This window comes from Rosa chinensis, chromosome 3 (genome assembly GCF_002994745.2).
Source record: "Rosa chinensis cultivar Old Blush chromosome 3, RchiOBHm-V2, whole genome shotgun sequence".
Classification (NCBI taxonomy): Eukaryota; Viridiplantae; Streptophyta; class Magnoliopsida; order Rosales; family Rosaceae; genus Rosa; species Rosa chinensis.
The window spans coordinates 35084981-35106813 of NC_037090.1; the positions used below are offsets into that span (position 1 = coordinate 35084981).

General features: G+C 41.2%; 1 protein-coding gene and 1 long non-coding RNA gene across 3 annotated transcripts; one reads left to right on the forward strand and one right to left on the reverse strand.

Annotated features, from left to right (window-relative positions):
- Positions 1-13389: 13389 nt before the first annotated feature.
- Positions 13390-15706, forward strand: LOC112193549 (psbQ-like protein 3, chloroplastic). The gene is made up of 3 exons (XM_024333734.2): positions 13390-13558; positions 13685-14149; positions 14641-15706. The coding sequence occupies exons 2-3, from the start codon at positions 13700-13702 to the stop codon at positions 14734-14736; spliced, it is 546 nt and encodes a 181-aa protein (XP_024189502.1). The 5' UTR covers positions 13390-13558; positions 13685-13699; the 3' UTR covers positions 14737-15706.
- Positions 15707-16182: 476 nt separating this feature from the next.
- LOC112193439 lies at positions 16183-20361 on the reverse strand. Of its 2 annotated transcripts, none has more exons than XR_002933895.2 (6): positions 20204-20361; positions 19133-19206; positions 17902-18008; positions 17099-17170; positions 16579-16669; positions 16183-16424 (listed from the first exon to the last, which is right to left on the reverse strand). It is a non-coding gene; the product is annotated as an uncharacterized LOC112193439 (long non-coding RNA). The 2 variants fall into 2 exon arrangements; XR_002933894.2 differs by having other exon boundaries at positions 16183-16449.
- Positions 20362-21833: the final 1472 nt, after the last annotated feature.

Genomic DNA, 21833 nt, shown 5'->3' on the forward strand with positions numbered 1-21833 from the left:
GAGGGTGCCCGCTCAGGTAGCGGAGAGAGTGGTGAGCGTCTGGCGGACAATTCTCAGCGGACTCCACCTCCTACTCAATTTAACATCTCCCATGCTAATTTCATGGCCGCCAGTACCCGAGCGGATGGCACCATGGTGACGCCGAGCCCTACCGCTCTTGGATCTGATCAAACGAGCAGCCTGGCTGGGCCACCCCTACTGCTGGAGGGTGAAGAGGTTGTTGCTACTCCCGAGAATTAGTGACGAATACTCCGTAGCTTTTGTAATGCCGCTAAGGCTTGTTTATTTTTGTAATGTGACTACTTTTGGGCGGGGATTCTCGATCCTGAATATACGAAGTATTTTGCTTTTGAAATATTCAAAGTGTGGGATTCCTTTCGATGACTGTTGTTTGAATGTTGTTTTACCGCTAGAGTTTTGACTTGCACTTTTACTAATCAACGAAACATTAAAGGAATTAAAATTATTCCAAGTGCACGATGTAGCGGACGTGGTCCGCCGAATATTGTTGGCGTTGCCAGTTAACTCTTGTGCTTGGACTCGGAGACAATGGTTTGAATAATTCCTCGTTTCATTGATAGCTGATAGGTCAGCGTTTACAAAAGCGGGGTTGTACCCGTTGGGTAGCTTCCCTTAGCTAAATGTTGACCAAAAATTTAGCTAAGTCAAGATGCTCTTACGTAACGGCATGACTATTTGTAGTAATACCGAAGGTGCTCGGTATTCCAAGGGTAGGTCGTTGTGACACCATCCTTGTCCATTAAGTGGAAGGTGCTAGGGCTAACGACTTCTACTATTTTGTACGGTCCTTCCCAAGTTGGGCGGAGTGCCGTTGGCGATGGAATGACTTCCTTTATTACCCAGTCCCCCATTTAGAGGTTGCGGGCTTTAACTCTGGCGTTGTAGAAACGTGATACTCGCTGCTTGTTTTGCAAGTTGTGCAAATGGGCCTTGTGGCGTCCTTCTTCGAGGAGGTCCTTGTCGAGGTTGACGCCTTCGCTGTTGGTCTTGGAGTAGTAGCCCTCGACCCTAGCGGTAGGTTGGGTGACCTCAACTGGTAGGACGGCTTCAGTGCCGAACATCATATAGAATGGTGTTTCACCGGTGGCGGAAGTGGGGGTAGTCCTGATGGCCCAAAGTACTTCCAGGAGTTTCTCTGCCCATAATCCCTTTGCGTCGCCGAGCTTCTTTATTAGCAGCTTCTTGATTATCTTGTTTGCTTCTTCGACTTGGCCGTTAGTTTGGGGGTGAGCGACAGATGCAAAACTCAACTTGGTGCCCAGGTTGGTGGTGAAAGATATGAGTTCCTTGTTGTTGAACTGTGTGCTATTGTCTGTGATGATTGTGTGGGGGACGCCGTAGCGGAAGTAGATGTTCTTCCAGAGGAAGTGGGTTACCTTGGCGGTAGTTATGGCCGTTAGCGGCTCCGCCTCTATCCACTTACTGTTGTAGTTGATGGCAACAATGATGTACTTGAATTAGCCCTTGGTGGTTGGGAGTTTTCCAAGCAAGTCCAGGCTCCACATGGAGTGGATCCATGGGCCAATTATGATCGACAAGGGCTCCGCCAGGGCATGGGGAAGGTCAGCGTATTGTTGACACTTGTGGCAGGACCTAGAGACCTTCCCGGCGTCGTGCCCGAGCGTGGGCCAAAAGTAACCTTGTCGCATTGTGCGATTGGCCAAAGACCTGGCGCCCGAGTGGTTTCCACATTCTCCAGCGTGTATTATTACCAGAACTGCCTTTCCCTCTTCTGGGGTTAGACACCGGAGGTTGGGATGGGTGAATCCCTGATGGTAAAGCTTGTCATTCTGGATGTTATTGCAGGTTGCCCTCCGCTTAAGCTGCCTTGCTTCGACCTTGTCGGTGGGTAGTGTTCCATTGCGCTTGTACTCTATGATTTCATCCATCCAGCTAGGATTGACCTCAATGTTAAAGATTTCCCCCAGGGTTTTGGTGATGCTTGGCTTGTCAAGGCACTCCACCCTTGTGTCCGCTGGACTTTGGTGTGGTTGAGCAGTTGCTAGTCTTGCCAGTGAATCAGCATTGGCGTTCTTTTCCTGGGGAATCTGTGTGATGGTGTGAAATTTGAATTTTTTGAGTAGTGTCTTGACATACCCACGTATGCCGCTAACTGCTGGTCTTTGGCCCTGAAGCTGTCGTTGACTTGGTTAACAACTAGTTGAGAGTCGCTGAATATGATGACATTGTCAGCTCCTGAATCGATGGCGAGGAGTAAGCCGACAATGAGCGCTTCATACTCCGCCATGTTGTTTGAGGCTTTGAAATTAAATTTTAACCATTATTCCAAGTTTAGTCCTCCTGGTCCCGTCAAGATGACTCCGGCGCCGCAGGCCTTGGCGCAGGCGGAGCCGTCTACATGGAGTTTCCAGTCTGACTGCTGCTGGGGGGCTGGTTCCCCAGCGGTTACCATTTATGTGTTGGCCTCTTGTGCCCCTAGGTTGGGTTCATCTTGATGCTCGGTGAGTTCAGCGATGAAATATGCCATTGCCTGGCCTTTCATGGCGGTCCTTGGCTTGTAGTCAATGTTGAACTTGCTGAGCTCGATGGCCCACTTGTTGAGGCACCCGGAGTGCTCGGGGTTCTGCATTATTTGCCTCAGCGGTTGGTTTGTTAGGACATGAATTGTGTGAGCCTGAAAGTATTGGTGGAGGTGTCTAGCGGCAACAATGAGTGCGAGAGCGAGCCTCTCTAGAGGAGGATATCTCATCTCTACCCCATTCATGCCCCTGCCGGCGTAGAATACCGGGAGCTCCTTCTGACCCTCTCGTAGCACGATGGCGCAGCTTACCGCTGATAGGGATACCGCTAGGTAGATGTATAGTGTCTCACCCTGTACCGGAATGGAAAGAAGTGGGACTACTGCCAAGTATTCCTTCAAGCTCTGGAATGCCGCCTCAGACTCTGGGGTCCAATCAATTACTTTCTTGTGTGTGTTTTTCAGCACTTTGAAAAATGGGAGACATCTGTCGGTGAGTCTGGAGATGAACCGAGAGAGAGCGGTTAGCTTTCCCTGGAGGCTCTGAACGTGTACCTTCCACTCCGGGGACTTCATGTTGAGGATGGCTTGCACCTTGTCAGGATTGGCCTCTATGCCCCGTTCGCTGACTATGTAGCCCAGAAATTTGCTGGCGGTGACGCCAAATAAACATTTTTTTGGGTTGAGGCGCATACCATAAACCAAGAGAATGGCGAATATGATTCTGAGGTTTGCCACGTATCCGCTGGCCTTGATGCTTTTTACCAACATGTCATCCACGTAGATCTCTATTATCTTGCCGAGGTGCTTAGCAAACATGGCATTCATCAACCGCTGATAGGTTGCACCGGCGTTCTTCAAACCGAAGGGCATGACATTGAAACAGTATAGGCCCTTGCCGGTGGTGAAGGCGGTGCACTCTTGGTCCTCGGGGTGCATCTTGATCTGATTGTGTTGAGTAGCTCGTGTCCATCGGTTGCATCGACCAACTGATCTATGCGGGGTAGCGGGAAGTTGTCCTTGGAGCATGCCTTGTTGAGGCCCTTGAAGTCGACACACATCCGCCACCTTCTGCTAGGTTTCTTGACCATGACCATGTTGGAAATCCACTTAGGGTAATTGACTTGGCAGATGAACCCAATGTGTTGGAGTCTGGCGACTTCCTCTCCTATTGCCCGATACCTCTCTTCATCAAAGGCCCTTCGCCGCTGCTTGACAGGATAAAAGGATGGTTTGATGCTCAACTTGTGTGTGATGATCTCAGGGGAGATCCCTGGCATGTCATCGTAGGACCATGCAAAGACGGCGGCATTGTCACGTAGAAACTGGGCGAGTTTAGCCGCTACCTCTGGGTCTAGCTGGGTGCCGATAAGGACTGTCCGCTCAGGGTGTTCGTCGGAGATGCTGACAACCCTCAAGGATGCTTCTGGGTTGACAGGTTCCTTTTTGACATATTTCTTCTTAACATCCCTAGGGTCTTCAAAGATATTGGTCGCTGGTATATGGTTTCCTACTGTTAGGATCTCATGGCGGCGTGCTGATTGTGCCACCGTTGTTGAGTAACATTCTACTGCCAGCTGTTGGCTTCCTTTCACACATCATGTCCCGTTGGGTGTGGGAAACTTCATGAGAAGCATGTACCCGGCTATGATGCACTTGAGCTTGTTAAGTGCCGGTCGACCGATGATGGCGTTATATGAACTGAAGCAATCAACCATGATGAACTCTGTATGTATCTCCACCGTACATGGACTGGTGCCGATAACTAGTCGCATGTAGTTAGAACCCAACGGTTGTGTGATGTCACCAGAGAAGCTGAGCAGCTGCTCGTGGTCCTGGAGCAATTATCTGTTCTGCTGGAGTTGGTTGTAGCAGCCATTGAAGATGACATTGACAGCGGATCCGCTGTCGACAAGGACTCTTCCCACTGACCATTTGTCGAGTATGGCGTCGATCAAGAATGGATGGTTGTGGGGCAGATATACTCTGCGCTCTTCCTCCTCCGAGAAGGTGATGGGTTCCCAACCAGATCTTGGAAGTTTAGCAGATCTCTCATAGAGGATGTTGCAAACTTCCTTAGAGTGGTTAGAGCGTGCATAGCACTTTCTTGCCCTATGAGACATGTTGGTGATCAGAGCACCACCGTCGATGGTGTTGATGCGGCCCATGGGCTCAATGTTGGTGACCACTGGTGGCGGTTAGCGTACCTTGAATTGCTCCATCTTGCCATCATGGTACAAAGTCTCTATAGCTATTTTGAGAGCATTGCAATTGTTGGTGTTGTGACCGCTGTTCTCGTGGTATTTGCACCACTTGCCGGTGTTCCTTGGTTTTCCTACTCTTGGGTACTTTCTTGGGAGTGGTGGCGGAATCTAGTCCTTGCACTGGTCGTATATCTCCTCATATGAGGCTATGAGGACTGTAAACACCGCGTACCGGTGAGAGGACTCTGTCGGTTTGTTACGGTTATCCCCATGGGATGAGTGGTTGCCCTTGTTGTAATGTTGGTCCTTCTGCCGCTTGCTCTGGTAATTTCCCTGTTGCCACTCTCTCTTCCTATCAGTTGGCGGCGTAACAGAGGTTTTGTTAGCTGTTTCCTGCTGGCTCGAGGAGGGCTGAGCGGACTTTTCTGGTGTTGGCGGCGATGGTGGGGTTTCTCCATATGTGATGAATTCTGCCTGTCATGGATGACTGCCTCGCCCATGACATGGTCATACGTGGCATTTGGGTGATTGTAATTGAGGTGGTAGAGAAATGGCCCCTTGAGGAGTCCTTGCTTGAAGGCTGCCAACGCCATTGTTTTGTCAAGATCGCGGCACTGAGATGCTACCGCCTGCCACTTGGTGACAAATGCCTTCAACGCCTCCTCGGCGCCCTATTTGACTTTGAACAACTGACTTGTGTTGTGATGTCCGGCGGCTAGGAGGATGAACTGAGAGAGGAAAGCATTTGATAGTGCCTGGAATGAGTCGATGGATCCCGGTGGGCACTCAAAGAACCAACTCATCGCCTCACTATCCAATGTTTCGCTGAACAAGTGGCAAAGGGTGGCGTCATCAAATCCCTTGTTGTTAGTGACCTTCTTGAAGGTGTCCATGTGAACGAAGGGGTCGGTCATGCTGTTGTAATGTGACATCTTTGGTGTCTTTGCATATGCTGGTCTGACGACTTGCAAGATCCTAGCGGTGAATGGTCCTGGTCTAGACGCAAAGAGCAGATTTGGGATTGGAGCTGGGGCACCTGCCTCTGCCCGGATTAGCCTTTACTCTAATTGCTGCATTCTCTCTAGGATTAAGGCGGTTGTGTCGCCAGCAGACCCTACCTGGAGATTCCGCTGAACCAGCTCCCGCCTAAGGACAGGTGGATTGCCCTCGATCCTGGCCCTGGCTGCCGAGAGGTTGGTGTGCGGCTATGACTCATCTTCCTGTTCCATCATTAGGCGGGGCAGGGGAGGTGGGCCCATTCCCAATAGTTCTGGTGGGTTCAGCGGTACCTGCATTTGTATGATTGGTACGGTTACCAATCCGCCGGTATTGGGTCGACTACCTCTGGTGCTCCGCGATTGCTCGCTCTGCGCTGGGTTAGTGTTTGCCTCCAACGCCATTTTCAGCTCGTCGAATTTTGACATCAGCGTGGCCACTTTCTTTTGGGCCTCGACCTTTTCTCTGAGCTCTTGTTCGCGCTCTCTATTTGCCTTGTGAAGGTCCGCCAATGCTAGCTCATACATAGCGGAGAGATCCCGGCCTGGTGGGCGACTGCTGCCTGGTCGTGCCTCCGCTGCAGTCTGGTCAGTGGGACCTGGGATGAGCCTTGGGGTTCCACGCCAGGGTTGACCGGAGTGTTGAATAGTGCTCGGTTAATGTTAACCGCTGGGTTAGTGGGATGGGGGTTGGCATCTCCGCTTCCTCCTCAGCGTTTCCCCCGCTACTGTTAGTCATGGTGGTTGTGGTGGGATGGCCTTTTGTTCAAGGGTTCCCACAGACGGTACTAATGTTAATGTTTAAGATTGAGCGGTAGCTTAATCTTTCTTAACGTTAGTTTGATGGGCGGACCGCTACTTGCAATGTTCTCAGAGCTTCCGCTACCTGTCAAGTGAAATACAAAGCGGCGTCAGAGGGAGACCGCGCTGGGCGGTCTTCTCTTCTCCGATGCCTAAGTTAGTCAATGTATTTATGTTGACAGAATAACAGTAGGTAAGTAGTAAATGCGTAATTAATGAGGAGATAACCTTTTATAGGTGGGGAAGAGACTGAGCTCTTCCATGTTTTCAATGTGGGACTGATGTACTTCAGTTTCCAGCTTCTGGAGCTTCTGATGCTAACTTGGCGCGGTGAGTGGTGGCGCGTCAACGATGATCTGGGGGTGAGCCGGGGCTCAGGCTGTAGCTTGTTTGGCTGTGTTTCCGTATGTCACACAGTTGGCGGTAGTTGGTATCACTGGCTGTATCATGAGCGCGGCTCATTATAGCTAATTATGCTTGCAAATACTTATGTAAGTACATTTAATATTCAAGATCTGGCGGTAGCCAAATCCCATTAACATTGATCCAAGTTTGGACTATTACCGAAAGGTGTGTAGCGATAGCGTGGTGAATATGCTAATTTGGGAGGTATGACTAGAAGCACTCTTAAACCAAAATCTAGTTTCAAGAAAAGAGTAAGTCACACTTTTCATTAAAAAAGTTAGACAAAACTTTTCAAAAATATATGGCAGTTTCCAAGAACCATCAAATGAACAGAATGAAAGTCTAATGAACCCTATGTCCCGAACCCACTATGTGAATACAGACTCGTTTATTTAGAGTCACATATTACATTACACAGAGTCTACAAATTAAATTGCATTAACAAAATAATAAGTAACCACTCCTCAGAGCTTACTACACAATGGAAGTCTTAACAACAGTAAAGCCACAAAATTAGCTTTCTACCCAATCAGCTGCTACAAAGTCACAGCTTCAGCCACAATTTTCCTGACCTACAAGATTAACCCCTACACTATCGAATAATACACCGAGTTGCCACATAACAAACCCGGTAAGCTTATGAAAGCTTATATGAGTAAACTCAAAACCACAAAACAGAAACACATTCTTAAGTCACCTCAACCTAAACACCGATTAGCACATAACTCACAACTACAACCATCAGTTTCATATCCTTCCATGTCATGCTTACGTAAGTCAACTCATGACTAAAAGCATAAAATTACACAAATTTCAGTCAAACAAAACCTCCTCAAGTAATGTTTGAAAACATTTTAAGGCACTACGGCGAATTACAAAATCACACTCCTTTCCTCCCCATTTGAAGCCTTTGTCATCAACATGACATCAAAGGCGAAAATCAATGAAATCACCTTCCTATCCTCCCCACAGGGAACACTTGTCACCACTATAGCCCTTCAAATCATTCAAACCCTCAACAACCCTCAACATTAAAACCAAGAAGAAAGCATGACAATCACAAATCAAATAAGGGTAAATCAATTCATAGTAGCCCATACGTATAGTTTTAGTTCAAGATGTTACATTAAAAAAAACAATTCAAATCATAGTAATAGTTACAACTCCATGCCCTCACATCTATATGTAGCTCCGATCATCACGATTACCATCTCATTAGTTGTTAACTTAATAACAAACTAACCTCCTTCACTGAAAAATCATCACAGCAACCCTCTCGATCATTGTTAACTTAATAATAATTCAACTCCTTTACAGAGCAATCATCACATAGATTTCACTAGTCATCACTAAGATATTCAATTCCCACATGCTTTACACAACATTCATCATAAAGATCATCACACTGATTTCACCGATCATCACTCAGATATCCTTACACATGCTTTACATGATAATCATTACAAAGATCATCACACAGATATTCCTAAAAGACCTATGCTATCTCATCAAATGAATCTCTACAATCACAACTCAATACACAATTTCACTATTCTCAAACAATAATGAACTCAATTCTAATCATTGTTTGCAATCTCAACAAATGATATTCTATAATCTTAACTCAATACACAATTTCACTATTTCCAAACGATAATGAACTCAATACATCATATACTACTCATATCACAACAAATACACCAATACCTATATATATGTTTCACGTAAACACACACACACACACACACACACATATATATACACGTAGTCATCCACTCAAGAATGCCACTAATACCAACTATAGTCATAGTTAAACAATTAACTCCATGACAATATGGTAACTTGCTCGTAAATGCACATTGTGAGATTTATTCACCTTTGAATCCTGTTGCGTCTTCACCCACTAACTAAGACAAGCACAAATCGCTGCAATCCTTTCAACACAATTCAGTCAAGTACCTAAACACATATGGTCTCAATTCAGTGCACGAATCACAAAGTGATTAAAGTTCTAATCCCCCATTTAAACTAAAATTCGAAAGTAATGCTGATCGAGGCAAAACCCCATCCGAGACCACCCAAAGTCTATGGAACACTCCTACGATCGATATGTCAAAACTACAAGTTGATCCAACAGTCAGATCCTCACCGATCGAAAACCGAACGATTCGAAATATCTAAAAATCCTAACATGCTCATACGATCACCAAAATTTACAAATCATATATCAAAATGCTCACATCGACGAGTAGATGATAAATGAAGTAAGAAACTACCCCTGACATGGCCAGACGCGCCGCCCCAGACGGCTGCACGTGCACCCCATGCACCGCCGGCCAAACTCAAAACCACCTTAATCCAATCCAAAATGGAGTTCATACAATGAGGATCAACTTTAATACTTGAAGTTCAAGCCAACTCGGCCCAGATCGTAGCTGATCACCGCCGCAAGCCCAGGAATTACTGTTCACCTAGAGTTGCAATTCCACATCGAAAAATTGATCAAAACCACCACCAAGGATCGATAGAGGAGGTGCTCATGAGCACAACAAGACTGGTTTCACCTCCAGCCGTCGTCGGAATCGAGAAAACCGATCCGGTTCGCCGCCACATATCTTCGCCGCCTCGTTGTGCCACCGTGGGTGAGAATTGCCACTAGAGACCACCGTAGGGAGGACCAGAACGAGGAGAGGAAAAGATCTGGGTTGATTTGGTGGTCTGCCATCGCCGGAGCTCGTCGGAAAAGTCAGGTCTTTGATTTTGGTCCAGGTCAGGTTAATCGAAAAACTGAGAGAGTTCAGTTTCTGGAAATTTCTGGAATTTGACAAAAATGGCAACTTTTGTTTTTTGTGCAAACCAATCCGAAAATTTCCCTATTTATACAAAATTTTTTGAAAATGGAAATAACTTTCACTAACCATAACTCTCTCGTATGAACTCTGATTTACGCATACCACATATTCACGAACCCGTATTCACCGCTTTACGACTTTCGTAAAAGGAGTTTTCGGAGAAACTCAATGAATAAAAAGTCAACTCTTGACTCTTTGAAAATAAAACGTTTCGAGTAATTATTTATCCGAAACACTTCCGCTCCATCTACGAACCACAAAATTATCCAAAAATTACTAATTAAATTCTGAAAAATCCTTGAAAAATAATTATGAATTTTCAGGGGATCACAAAGCGTTGCGAGAAAGTGGCATAGTGGTAGAATATAAATCTCAAATTTTAATTGAATGTAAGACTAAATTCAGTTTACTCCTATGAGGTTTGGGTCCAACATCATGTTAATCCCTATGGTTTCAATTTAATTAGTAACACCCTATATTTTCTAATCTCATCAGCTTTGTCTAATTTCAATTGCTTAGTCCAAATTGGACATTAACTCCGACAATGGGGCCTGCTTTAGGAGATAAAATGGTCTTTTTAGGACAAAAAGAAAACCCATATGTTTTTTTTTCTTCCCTTGATCCCCTCTCCCCAAAATTTCCTTCCAAACTTAATACCCAAAATCACAATCTTGATCTTCCCAAATCCAATTTATGTTATGCATTCAGGAAAAAGCTTCAATCTTTATGCAATTTGATTAGTTTAATCAACTAGGCAATTTGACCAGCAATCTTGACTGCCTTCAATTTTTTCTAGGCTTGTGAGGAAAACTCAAGAATTCAAAACCCGAAATTGCATGTATCAACTCAATCGCAAAGTGAACAAAAACTAGGTCGGATCAAGAACAGACCCACTCAAATCTTCTTCCTCTGTGAAACCTACATTATAGATTGAAGGAAAAAGGTGAAAGCTTTGACTTTACTGTATGAGCAGCAGAAGCAAGTCTCCGCAGCTCTGCGAAATTTGAAGCCCCCGGACCTATCGAAGCTTTGATTTAGGACCTAAAAGTGTAAGCAAGAAGAGAACAAGTCGGAGCTCTAATCCAGTAGCCGGGTTATGAGAGAGAACAATGATGCATAACTCCACATTTACAAGATTCGATGTTCTGCCTCAGCATCAGCTAAGGTAATGAAGCACAATTCGATCTCTCATTCCTCCCTTTTTTCCTAGAATCCTAAACTCTCTTGCATTTCTCGGAAAATTTCCCCATCGAGTGTGCAATTCACTTCGCCTTTGAAGTCCAGCTTGATTGAGGAACAGAAGAAAGTTGTCTCTCTCGGTCTAGATTAGGATTTGCGGTTGTCAATTTCTGGGGGTTTAGTAGTGACCATTTTTTTTGGATTGAATTTTCAGAGGAGCTGAAGCTTCGTCTTATATGGAAGTTAGGGTTTTCAATGAAGGTTTTATGGATTTCTAGGGTTCTGGTTTTGAAGAAATGAAGCAACAAGGTTGAGGATTTTGGTTCTGATTAAACTGTGAGTTTGGATTAGGGGGAAAACAAGGTGGCTAAGGTTAACAATGGTCGATTGAGAATGGTAAGGATATTGGGACTGCAGGGGGTAGACAGACGAGTCGCCTCGTGAGATTGACATGATTGTTGGGGAGAGGAGGATCAGAGGAAGAGGAGTTTTTTTGTTAGTAGGGATTTTTTAAAAAAATTATTTTTTTGTCTTGAAATGACCATTTTGCTTTTAAAGTGGGCCCCATCATCAAAGCTAACATATAATTTGGCCGGAACAAGTGAAATTAGACATGACTAGTGAAATTAGAAAGTTTATGAGTGTTGCTGATTAAATTGAAATAACAGTAATTAACATGATGTTGGACCCAAACCTAAGGAGATAAACTGAAATTATACCTTTAATATAATTTAAATATAGCCTTTAATTCAATTTTGGTAGTGAAAATTAATTAGCTATCAAAAGCTTAATTTTGTGCGTAGTACCATTTAGTCTAGTGATATAGTCTCTCATTCGTAAGTGGGAGGTCGTGAATTGAACTCACGATAGACTAGTTGTAGCATTTGAGTTGTTTTTTTTATATAAAAAAAGAAAGAATTATGAATTAGGTATTTTCAACTAATTTTCTATTTTAGGAGTTTTCTTTTTTACAGAACTACAAAAATAAAACTATCTCTCTCTGCTTTCCAAAAAAAAAAAAAAAAAAAACTCTCTTGCCTTCGTCCGGGGGGGCGTCAACGGACACTGTCGTCGGACGGACCTTGTTGCTGGGTAATCGTGGTCCCTTCAATCGGGGTGGCTTTGCTCTTGATCGTTGGGTTTGATGGCTGGTGGTAGGGGAGATCAGAGTTGTTGGGGGATGGTGGTTCAGTACTTGCAAATGGAAGTTGTGGGTTGGTTGGGCGGCATGTCTGGGGATGAAGAGGGCGGAGGAGATGGGATTTGTGGCGGGTCGAATCCTGGATGGTCAGAGATGGTGGTGGATTGTCGATCTATTCTGGGCTGGCGCTACGGAGTCCTCGACTCGATCTGGGTTGGGTGGACTTCTGGATTGGGATGTGGGCTGTGGATATTTGGAGGTGGCGCGACCGGGTTGGTGGATCGTCGGCGATGGTGCGAGAAAACCGGTTTCGGGGCTCGCTGACGGTGGCAGTCCGTCGCAGGTGGTGGCACGTCAGGAATGGGGGAACGAAGGTGGGGGCTGTCAGCTGTGTAGGAACTGGGCTGGGCCTGCTTGGTGGCTCTGATTTCTCTGCTACTTGGGCTAGATGTGGGGTTTGGGCTCTACTTTTGGGCCCTGCCCTGGTTGTCTTTTTATTTAATGTTGTTTTTAAAGTCGTTTTGTTGGTAATAAGTCTCACTACCATGGTTTGGTTTGTGGTTTTAGCTATTGTTTCAGTTGTGTTAGGTTTTAGCTTTAGGGTCGTGTGCACTACAGGTTGTGCCAGAGACAATTTCTCTCTGGCCTTCTAGTCGGTCGTTCCTATCTAGTTTTGGGTCAGCAAAAAAGTTGGGTTGTGCCATTGACGAGCATTTTTGGCCTTCTAGTGGGTCGTTCCTGTCTAGTTTTGGGTAAGAGGCGATGGTGATTTGGAGTAGTTGTGGATTGACGGTGTTGACAATAGGGTGGTGATGGTGTTGGGTTTCTTTAGTCCCAGGCCTGAATGTTCGGCAATCCTTTTTGGTTGGGTTTAGGTCACAACGAGTGTTGGCTTGGTCGATCAAAAGCTGGTCAGGAGGACTCTGGTTGGTGAGTTAGTATTGACACAAATGAGTTGTCGAGTTTCAGAGTTCTGATTGACTGGATGAGAGGTGAGATGTCAAGGATTCACTACTCCTGCGTTTGTTGTCTTTGCCATACAGTTGTAGTGCAAGTTTAGAGTCAGTCATTATAGAGTTCCAGTGTGAAGTCTAGTGGTCATTTCTAAGAGATGTTGCCTAAAACTCGTTGTAAGTTGTTCATTTTTAATGAAGTTCTTATTTGATTAAAAAAAAAAAACTTCATAAAAAAGAAAATTATCCAAACAATTTGACGATTTCTATTTTAGGAGATTTTGTTTTTTTTTTTTTGTTTTTTTTTTTTATCCAAACAATTTGACGACTTGTTATAAACGAAAAGACGGGGCGAGAAAGTCGGATACAGATAGGGTGAGGATAGTGTTCCTATTTTTCAAGAATCAAGGGTTGAAAACGCTGAGACCCATCTCCAGATGAAGGTTGAAGACCCTCTTATAGCATTAGAGGATTGAAGTTGTTCTCTTAGCTTTCTGGTTCTCAAAAGTTCAAGGCCTAAGCTTCAAGGTGTGTCTCTGTCTTGTCTTTTACACTTTGTAACTCTACTTTGCAATCTGTGGTGTGTTGTGTGAAGTTGTCATGCGTTTTCTTCAACTCTGAATAGAGCGACCCAACTGTGATATGCTTTTGCAGGAGATATCTTTGACAATGAGGGCAGCAATCCTACAAAACAACCTAATGCACTTTAATCCTACATTTTCCTGCTGTCTGAAACCCTCATTTCAGTTAAGAGAGATGCGACTCAAGGATTTTGATATTAATATCAATAGAAGAATAGGAGCAATAGCGGCATTAAGCCTAGTATTGTTAGCAAAAGATTCAATTTCTACTAAACTTGCATATGGGTTCGACTTTCAACTGGTGGCACCTGATCAGACAATTGAAGAGGCAGAGAGTGGTATCATTGGACATGCACAAGCTTTATTACAAGTGAAAGAACTGATAGAGTCAGAGTCATGGGGACAAGTGCAAACAGCTGTCCGGAAGAGCTCGCCGTTCTTGAAGCAGGACATTTATACCATTATTCAACAAAAACCTGGAAATGAGAGGCCCCTATTGAGGAAACTGTATTCCAATCTCTTCAACAATGTTACAAGAGTAAGTATTTCCACCCAGTGAATAGATTCCATAAACGGATTTGATTTTTTGAGAACATGGATAACCTATCAGGTCTTAATCAATATTAAAGACATCTTAATTGAAGTGAACAGCAATACTCAAATGTCCCGTCCTCTTAATCAATTATATATGATTAATTGCTCAATAAACTGAAGATATTGTTGTTGCATGCTGTTTCTGATGTTTTCTGGGATGGCATTTTGACTAGTTCTTTGAAGTCTAATACTTGATGGTTTGGATATTACTTTTGTGATGGTTGAATGGCCAGTACTTTGATGCTCTTCTTTTCAAAGCCATTTTTGTTTTAAATATACTTTTCTGTTGATTGTTTCCATGGGATTATTATTTCCTCGTATTGTTTCTTCTTTTGATTTCCTTGTATTTTGTACTTTGTTTCCTGTGTCAATTATTCCCACTTATTGTAAACAAGATCACTTCCATTGACTTGACCATTTTGGTGTGCATTGCAGCTTGATTATGCAGCAAGGGACAGAGATGCATCACGAATTCGTGAATGCTATGAGAATATTGTGATGGTTCTTAATGAAGTTTTATCTAGACTATAAGTATCACACAACTGTTTCATTCCTTATTTTCTTTCCTGCAATATTTGAGCATCAAAAGATGGCATGTAGATGAAATTACATGTAATATAGCATTGCAGGGTCGTCCTAGGGCCCTTCTGTTACATCCAGGCTGCTGATTTTATAGAAAGCATCTTGCAAGAAAAATGGTCTCACATGAAAATTAAGGTAAATTAATAGCCGAAATTTTTTTTTTCAAGCATCTAGAGGAAGACAAGGTCAAGCTTAGGTAAATCCCATTGCCTCTTGGCAGATGTAGTCTGCCGTTTTCTCATTGAGATTCAGTTGAGTTTCATGTGGTACCCTGGATTAGTAAGAATATTGATTGAAGGAAGTGTGATGACTCAATTGTGTGTGTCCAAAATAAAACGGATTTGCCATTTCTATTTATCCACCCTTTTCTTGTTCGAGTGATATCCGAGCTCTATGGAGTATTCGTTATGTTGGGGTTAGTGTCTACAGAACATATGAGACATAGAAGATACATCTACATATTTTAATAAGGGTGGTGACATACAGACCCCGGGGCAGTGAGTTTTTGGGATCCGCGGTGGTGGAAGAGAGCAGTGTGCCATTATACTATGTCCCTATTCCAGATTCCTTCTAGTGTGACAACAAGGATTGAGAGACTGATGAGAGACTTCTAATGGGAGGGCAATGAAAGATCATTTAATAACTTGGGATTTGGTGAAGTGAAAGAAGAGGCGATTTGGGGGTGGGGAATTTGGTGAAAAAGAACCGGCTTTTCTTGGGAAATGACTATGGAGGTTCCAGGGGTAAAGAAACTCAGTATACGCAGTCATTAAAAGAAAATATTGGCTGCAAGCAAATGGCTGGGATTCTAATATCGTGTAGCTTTCTTTCCTTTCCTTTCCTTGTTTGTACAGATTATGTCAAAATCATGATTTTCTATTGCCAGTATGTGTGTCAACTCTTGTTTCGTTACTGTTAAGTTGGGATTTCTGGTTTAGAAGGAACCTTAATGACCTGGAAGTCCAGAGACTCACTAGAAAAGATGCCCGCGCTTTGCTGCGGGTTTATTTTCTTCCTAAATTCTATGCGTGGTAAAGTAGCAAAGATAATTCACAAAATCAGATTATTTTCATGCTGGAAATCAGTTTATTTTCATGCTGGATATGTAATGTAACTGAAGTTGTTATAATTTTACAGATTGCTATAATTTTACAGATTGCAAAAACTGGTGTTCTAACCAGACTCGTGTATTTACAAATTTCAAAATAATCGAAAATTACAAATTTGGTACTAAATTTGGCTAATCAATTACCAATATGAGTCCAACTGGAGCACAATAATTTAGATCAGCACACAGATTGAATAGGTAGCTCAGTTTTTAGATCAGCACACAGATTGAATAGGTAGCTCAGTTTTCATTGTTCTTCTCGAAGTACACCAACAACATCAAAGGCATAAACTTCCCTGCAAATGCAAATCATGATCATTGCATGGGTGTGATATTTAAGGTAAGTATGGTTCTTCAGAGTGGAATTGAAGAAAAAACATTGACAGTAAGAGAGTAAATGACAGAACAGTCTTATTTGATGAAGGGGTTGTAATCGCCACTGTCGAATGCAGTGGAGTCACTGGCAGCTCCACTACATGGGTCTCCAGTTATATTCCATTGCTTCATATTGGCCTCAATACCCCACTGCCTGAAGATTAAATTCAAAGCTTTCACTACACCATCAATTGTAAGAAATTAATACGTCACTTACATAAACAAATGGGTTTCTTTTTCCGGAATTTGGGAAACATATATGTGATTATATGTGGCTTAATGATTCAGTAACTGAATAGGTTGAATACCTTAAATTAACTTCCTTGTACTATAGGTATCAAAATTCCTTGCAGATGAGCCATTTGCAAGTGCTGCAGAACCAATGGAACTCCAAAATCTCTGTGACAATCAAATTTGATTTTCTCATAAAGGTTCGATTCAAAAAGGGTCAAAACAGCAAACAAAATTAGAAATTGACACCTGCATCTAATTATCAAAATGCCCGCCTAAACTTTAGAGGATTATTAAATAGCTACCTTCTTGAATTTTGACTGCTTGCATTATAATATACTCTCATTGCAGCCCTTACACTGTTCATTAAGCTAATATGAGCCTAAAGATACATTAAAAGCCTGCTTGCATTTTAAGATATATTCATGTAATGACTCTAGAACATTAAAACAAAAAAACACACTTCACTTTATAATGCCATATTTCTATATTCTATAGGCATAGATCATCATCCAATTGACTTAATGTGATAAATCAACATTTATCTGCTAAAGAGTTTCTGAATACAAAATGTCCAAAGTTCCTAAGAATACAAACCCAATAGTGGTATGAAGCTGGTTGTGAAGGAGCCATCAGAGAATCGTAAAAGCAGGCAACTCTTTCCAACACCTGAATTTAGGTAATTGTCATTCAGAAACCAAAAGCTTCATAGATGAGAATAAGCGTAAAAAAAAAATTGGAAGTACTTAATTCCTGATACTTCACAATCACACCAAAACCAAACTTCATATCATTCTCATCCATTTCAGATAATTTTCATAATGAAGCCTCTCATAGCATTAAACCTCCTTTAATGCCAAAACCATGACCTTTGACGCTTATACTTGATTTACCTAAATATATGCCTTTTCCTGAAACACAAATACTAAATGCTCATAGTATAGAATACCCTGGCCAACTCTCTTGTTTGTTTCAATAGGCATACAGGGTGAGTCAAGCATCACTCATTGTGAGCTTCATAATGAGGCAAAACCCAGATCAAAAAGTCTATGCACAATTGTATTTAAGCTACAGTTTGGACTCATATACTTAACAACCATACCCAAACTCTTCAGAAATTCATATCAGAAATAGGAAATAGTTAATGTTAATATTATTTCTTTGCTCCATTTTTTCCCAATTTTACTTCCTAGGTGTTTTTTTTTTTTCCTCCACCAAAATAGATAGATATGTTGAGTGCTACATATATATACCAATCTTTCTTATTATATGGAGCTAGTTACTATATATGAGCATTGAGGAAAGTCACTGCTCATGAGTGATGCAATTTGAATATTGATTATGAATGTGTGCAAATTTATATAACAGATCAATGAGGAGCCTGACAGAAACATTTGTACCTGGCTGAAGCAGCTGACAACTTTGATTTGATAGATTCGGGATGCTGAGCATCTCTGATCGGCTTAGTCTCTAAGGTCCATTATGTGTTGGCCGGCCAAAGAGAACTCTGCATTGACCAAAGAAATGGTAAGACATAGAAAGACAACCTGAAAAAGATGTGTAGACAATAAGGAAAATGGAATAACTAAGTTTAGATCATGATTCATTTATATATGGGACTATGGGAGTACATTTTCCGGACTTACGATTTCAGTGCAAACTGTATTCTAAGTGAATCAATACAATGCAGTGGCTGGGAGTATTAATTTCCCTTCATGAGCTTCATGGAATATTTCCTCCAGTTCTAGAGTGCATGCCAAAAAAATAATATATAATTTCATGCCTGTCCACATTAGGAAAATGCTTCTGGTCCTATTTATGGAGGTGAATTTCTTATTGACGGCAAATGTCTGAAAACTTCCCACCATTTACCATCTAAGGTACAACTTGAGAGAATTATTAGTGTCAACTGCATTTTCACCTAATATCATTGAGGGAATTATAAGTTTCTACACCTCTAGATTGTCTAATTGCTATTTTGTTTTTTCGTGAACTGTGTTGATCAGGTTCTTGTCTCAGTCAAAATAACTTCAACTTTGATGTTCAAAGTTCAAATACATCACTTATTGCTTTCATATCTGCATAAGTTAAATTCAGTATTGCTTCTATTTTATATGTGCACTTTGAATGGCATAATCTGCATAACACTCTCGTTTAGGTTTACATTGCTGCACTTTCAGGCAAGATTATCTTTACTCATTTCTCCTACAGGCAAGATTATCTCAAATGTATTGAATAGAACATGTACTTTACACCTAACTATCACATGAACACATATAAAATCACAATGCAAAACTGAGTAAATCAAAGCTATAAAATTTAGACATCACATCACAACTTAGAACCTTATTTGCTTGCAGAATTGAAATGTAATGCATATGTAAATAGACCTAATCAATTTAGCAATGTGTGTGTCTTAGTTTGCAAGATAAGACTTCCAGAGTTTCAATTGCAACATTTTCTACCCTCAGCCCTTTCTTGGTGTTGATGACAGTTATAATCAGGAAAGGAGTGCCTAGTCAATAACAGTATATTACTAAAATGAATAGTGACATTCAACTATCATGCAGGTTTAGCAATTTCTCTAGACAGTTGATAGAGAAGGATAAGATTTGTGTAGATGAGTTTTACCTGTGGTATTGGCTTGCATGGAGTGGAAAGCTTCCAGTCATGTGCCTCTTCAAGTAAAATTTTTATTCATGTCTCTGCAAAAGGTTGATACTGTGTTTAAATAAAAAGATTTATGAAAAGGAACATAAAAGCCGTGTTCTTTCTGCTAGAGATTATTAGAGATAGAAGGCATGAGAAGGGCATCAACAAAATTACAAATGCACTTGAAAAAGCATGGGCATCAGTAAATTTGTTTGCCACTGTTTGTTTTAGCAAATAATGTGATTAACTCTGTGAGGGTACCAAATAACAAATTGACTTGATTGAAGAAATCTAAAGCTGAAATTGAAATGTCAACCACACTTTAGATTTACGCCATAAATAGGTTAAAGAAGTAATTGAACTTTTTGTCTTGGTTTGCTTTATTGTTTATGAGAACCTTCTATAGTTTTCCTACTCACCTCTGACCTCTTCCACTACTTATTGACCACCAAACGTTTCTAAGACTCTTTGAAATATATCTAGCCATTAAAAATGCACGATGAAGGCAACACTTCTGCAACTATCTAAGAGAAACATCAACGCTATAATCCCTAATCTTTAGTGCCACCTTTGGTATAAGACATAAAAACATCAGTTTCAACTTCTCAATACTTCTCCCCCAATTTGAGTATAATTTCTATAAACAAACAATAGTTGTTTATTCGTTTATTATATAATGAAACATTACTGTAGATAACTGATGATTAAAACTACAGTAGTGTAGTAGTGTAAAAAGCTGTAACAATATTTAAACTGATATGTTAATCTATCAGTAGTATAAGAAGTTGAGCATTTTGTTTTTGCTGATTAGATTGAAGTATTATCAATTACCCTCAATTTTTTTCTAAAGTCTATTAATGATTAACAAACAAATCTAGAATCACAAAACATGAAGAATGTAATAAGAAACTGAAGATAGATTGCACAAAATTATAAATAGAAAACAAACAAAAGAAAAAGCTGTCTTTCAAAATCACTGAATATCAAAAAAGAAATTCATTTAAACTTAGAAGGAAAAACATAAATTAAACAAAAGCACAATTTAAATACTTGAGCAAGCTCAAAGATATTCTAAGCTAAAGCACTTGTCTTCTACTTCACCCAATGATCAATCTGCTGTAAATTCCACTAAAATTAAAGAATAGCAACAGAATTAAAAAGAAATTAGAACAATAGTTTTTTTTTTTTTTTTTCAGAGATCAAACCTGTTCTACTTGCTTTTAGCGTGGACTTTTTTATTTTTTTCAGATTATGAACAGAATCTGAATTTGGGAATAAGACAAGGACGTTGGGAAGCAGACAAGGGGGTTGGGAATTATTGATACTCTAGCAGCAATGCAGCATAACAATTTTTCTTGTATACGTGCACAGAGCCTTGATCAATGGTCTTGGATGTGCTCGAAGTTTGTCAGAAATTGCTTGTCCTTTAACAACCCGTTGACAGTTGAAAAACCTTTTTTTACCTTTGTGTTCTAAGCATCAACTTTCTGATTGACCGTCACTGATATGGATCGGAAGGATAAAATTATTTCTATTTGGGATTATTTTTTATTATTTATTTTTTGCATCTTGTTTTTTTTTTTTTTTGGGATTATTGGGGTAATGTTATGAAATTCGCTAAGATGTAGGTGGTGACAGGGAAAGGCCTAGTGTCTAGGCAGGTTTATTTATTTATTTTGATTTTATTATACAACATATAATTAGATGCCTGTTTAATAAAAATACACACACACACGTGTATTGGGATACATAAACATGCAAATGGAATGATATATAAATTGGGAGGAATGTTCTAAAGCTAACCGGTTAGTTTCGTATTAAGAAGCTAACCATCTTTTAGACCAACTTTTAAATCACATAATGGCATCTCCACCATTTAGTTTTTAGGTCCCTATGAGTAGATTATTTCCGTAAATTTTCAGCTAAATTAATTATTATTTGGGTAATCATAATTGTGATCTACTAATTATGAACGCGAACAGTTCAGGTTGGACAAGAACTAACCGAGCATAGATTTGATCTAGTTCGGTACTTAAACGATCATCAACTTGGCTGAAAATTTGCAGAAGTGATGTATTGATAGAGACCTACAAACCGAACTGTGGAGATCCCAATATGAGACTTAAAAGTTGGTCTAAAATATTGTTAGCTCTAGAACGCTCTATAAATTGGTTAAAACCATGGAATTTTTTTTTTAACCATATAATGATTACTAAAAATATACTAGTTCAATCTAGCGATCGAAAAGACAGTTAGTTGGAATTTGGTTTTCCTACAGCTGGTATACATTTTGGTGTGGACTTGTCTGAGGCCGTAAATCAATCTTTCTTTGGAAATGGATCATTGTCTTGATTTCGATGTGTTTTCTTGTAGCAATTTATCACTTTACTGAATTCAGTTTTGGGTTTGGTCCCCCCTGATCTGATCTTGAACTTCAATCGTGGTTTCATGGTTTTACTGTTATAAATAATGACATAGATGGCTCCAATGGGGCCATGGTGGTAATGATGCTGGCGGAAGTTCCAATAGTGATGACGATTTCGGTTTAATGTTCATGGTGCCTAGGGTTTCTTTTTGTGCCTTAAGGTTTGGTTTTGGTGATGAACTTAGGCCTGGGAATCGACTAGTTTATTATAGATTAGTTTTTACTCTTTTAATCCTATAGGCCCCTCCTGCTTCT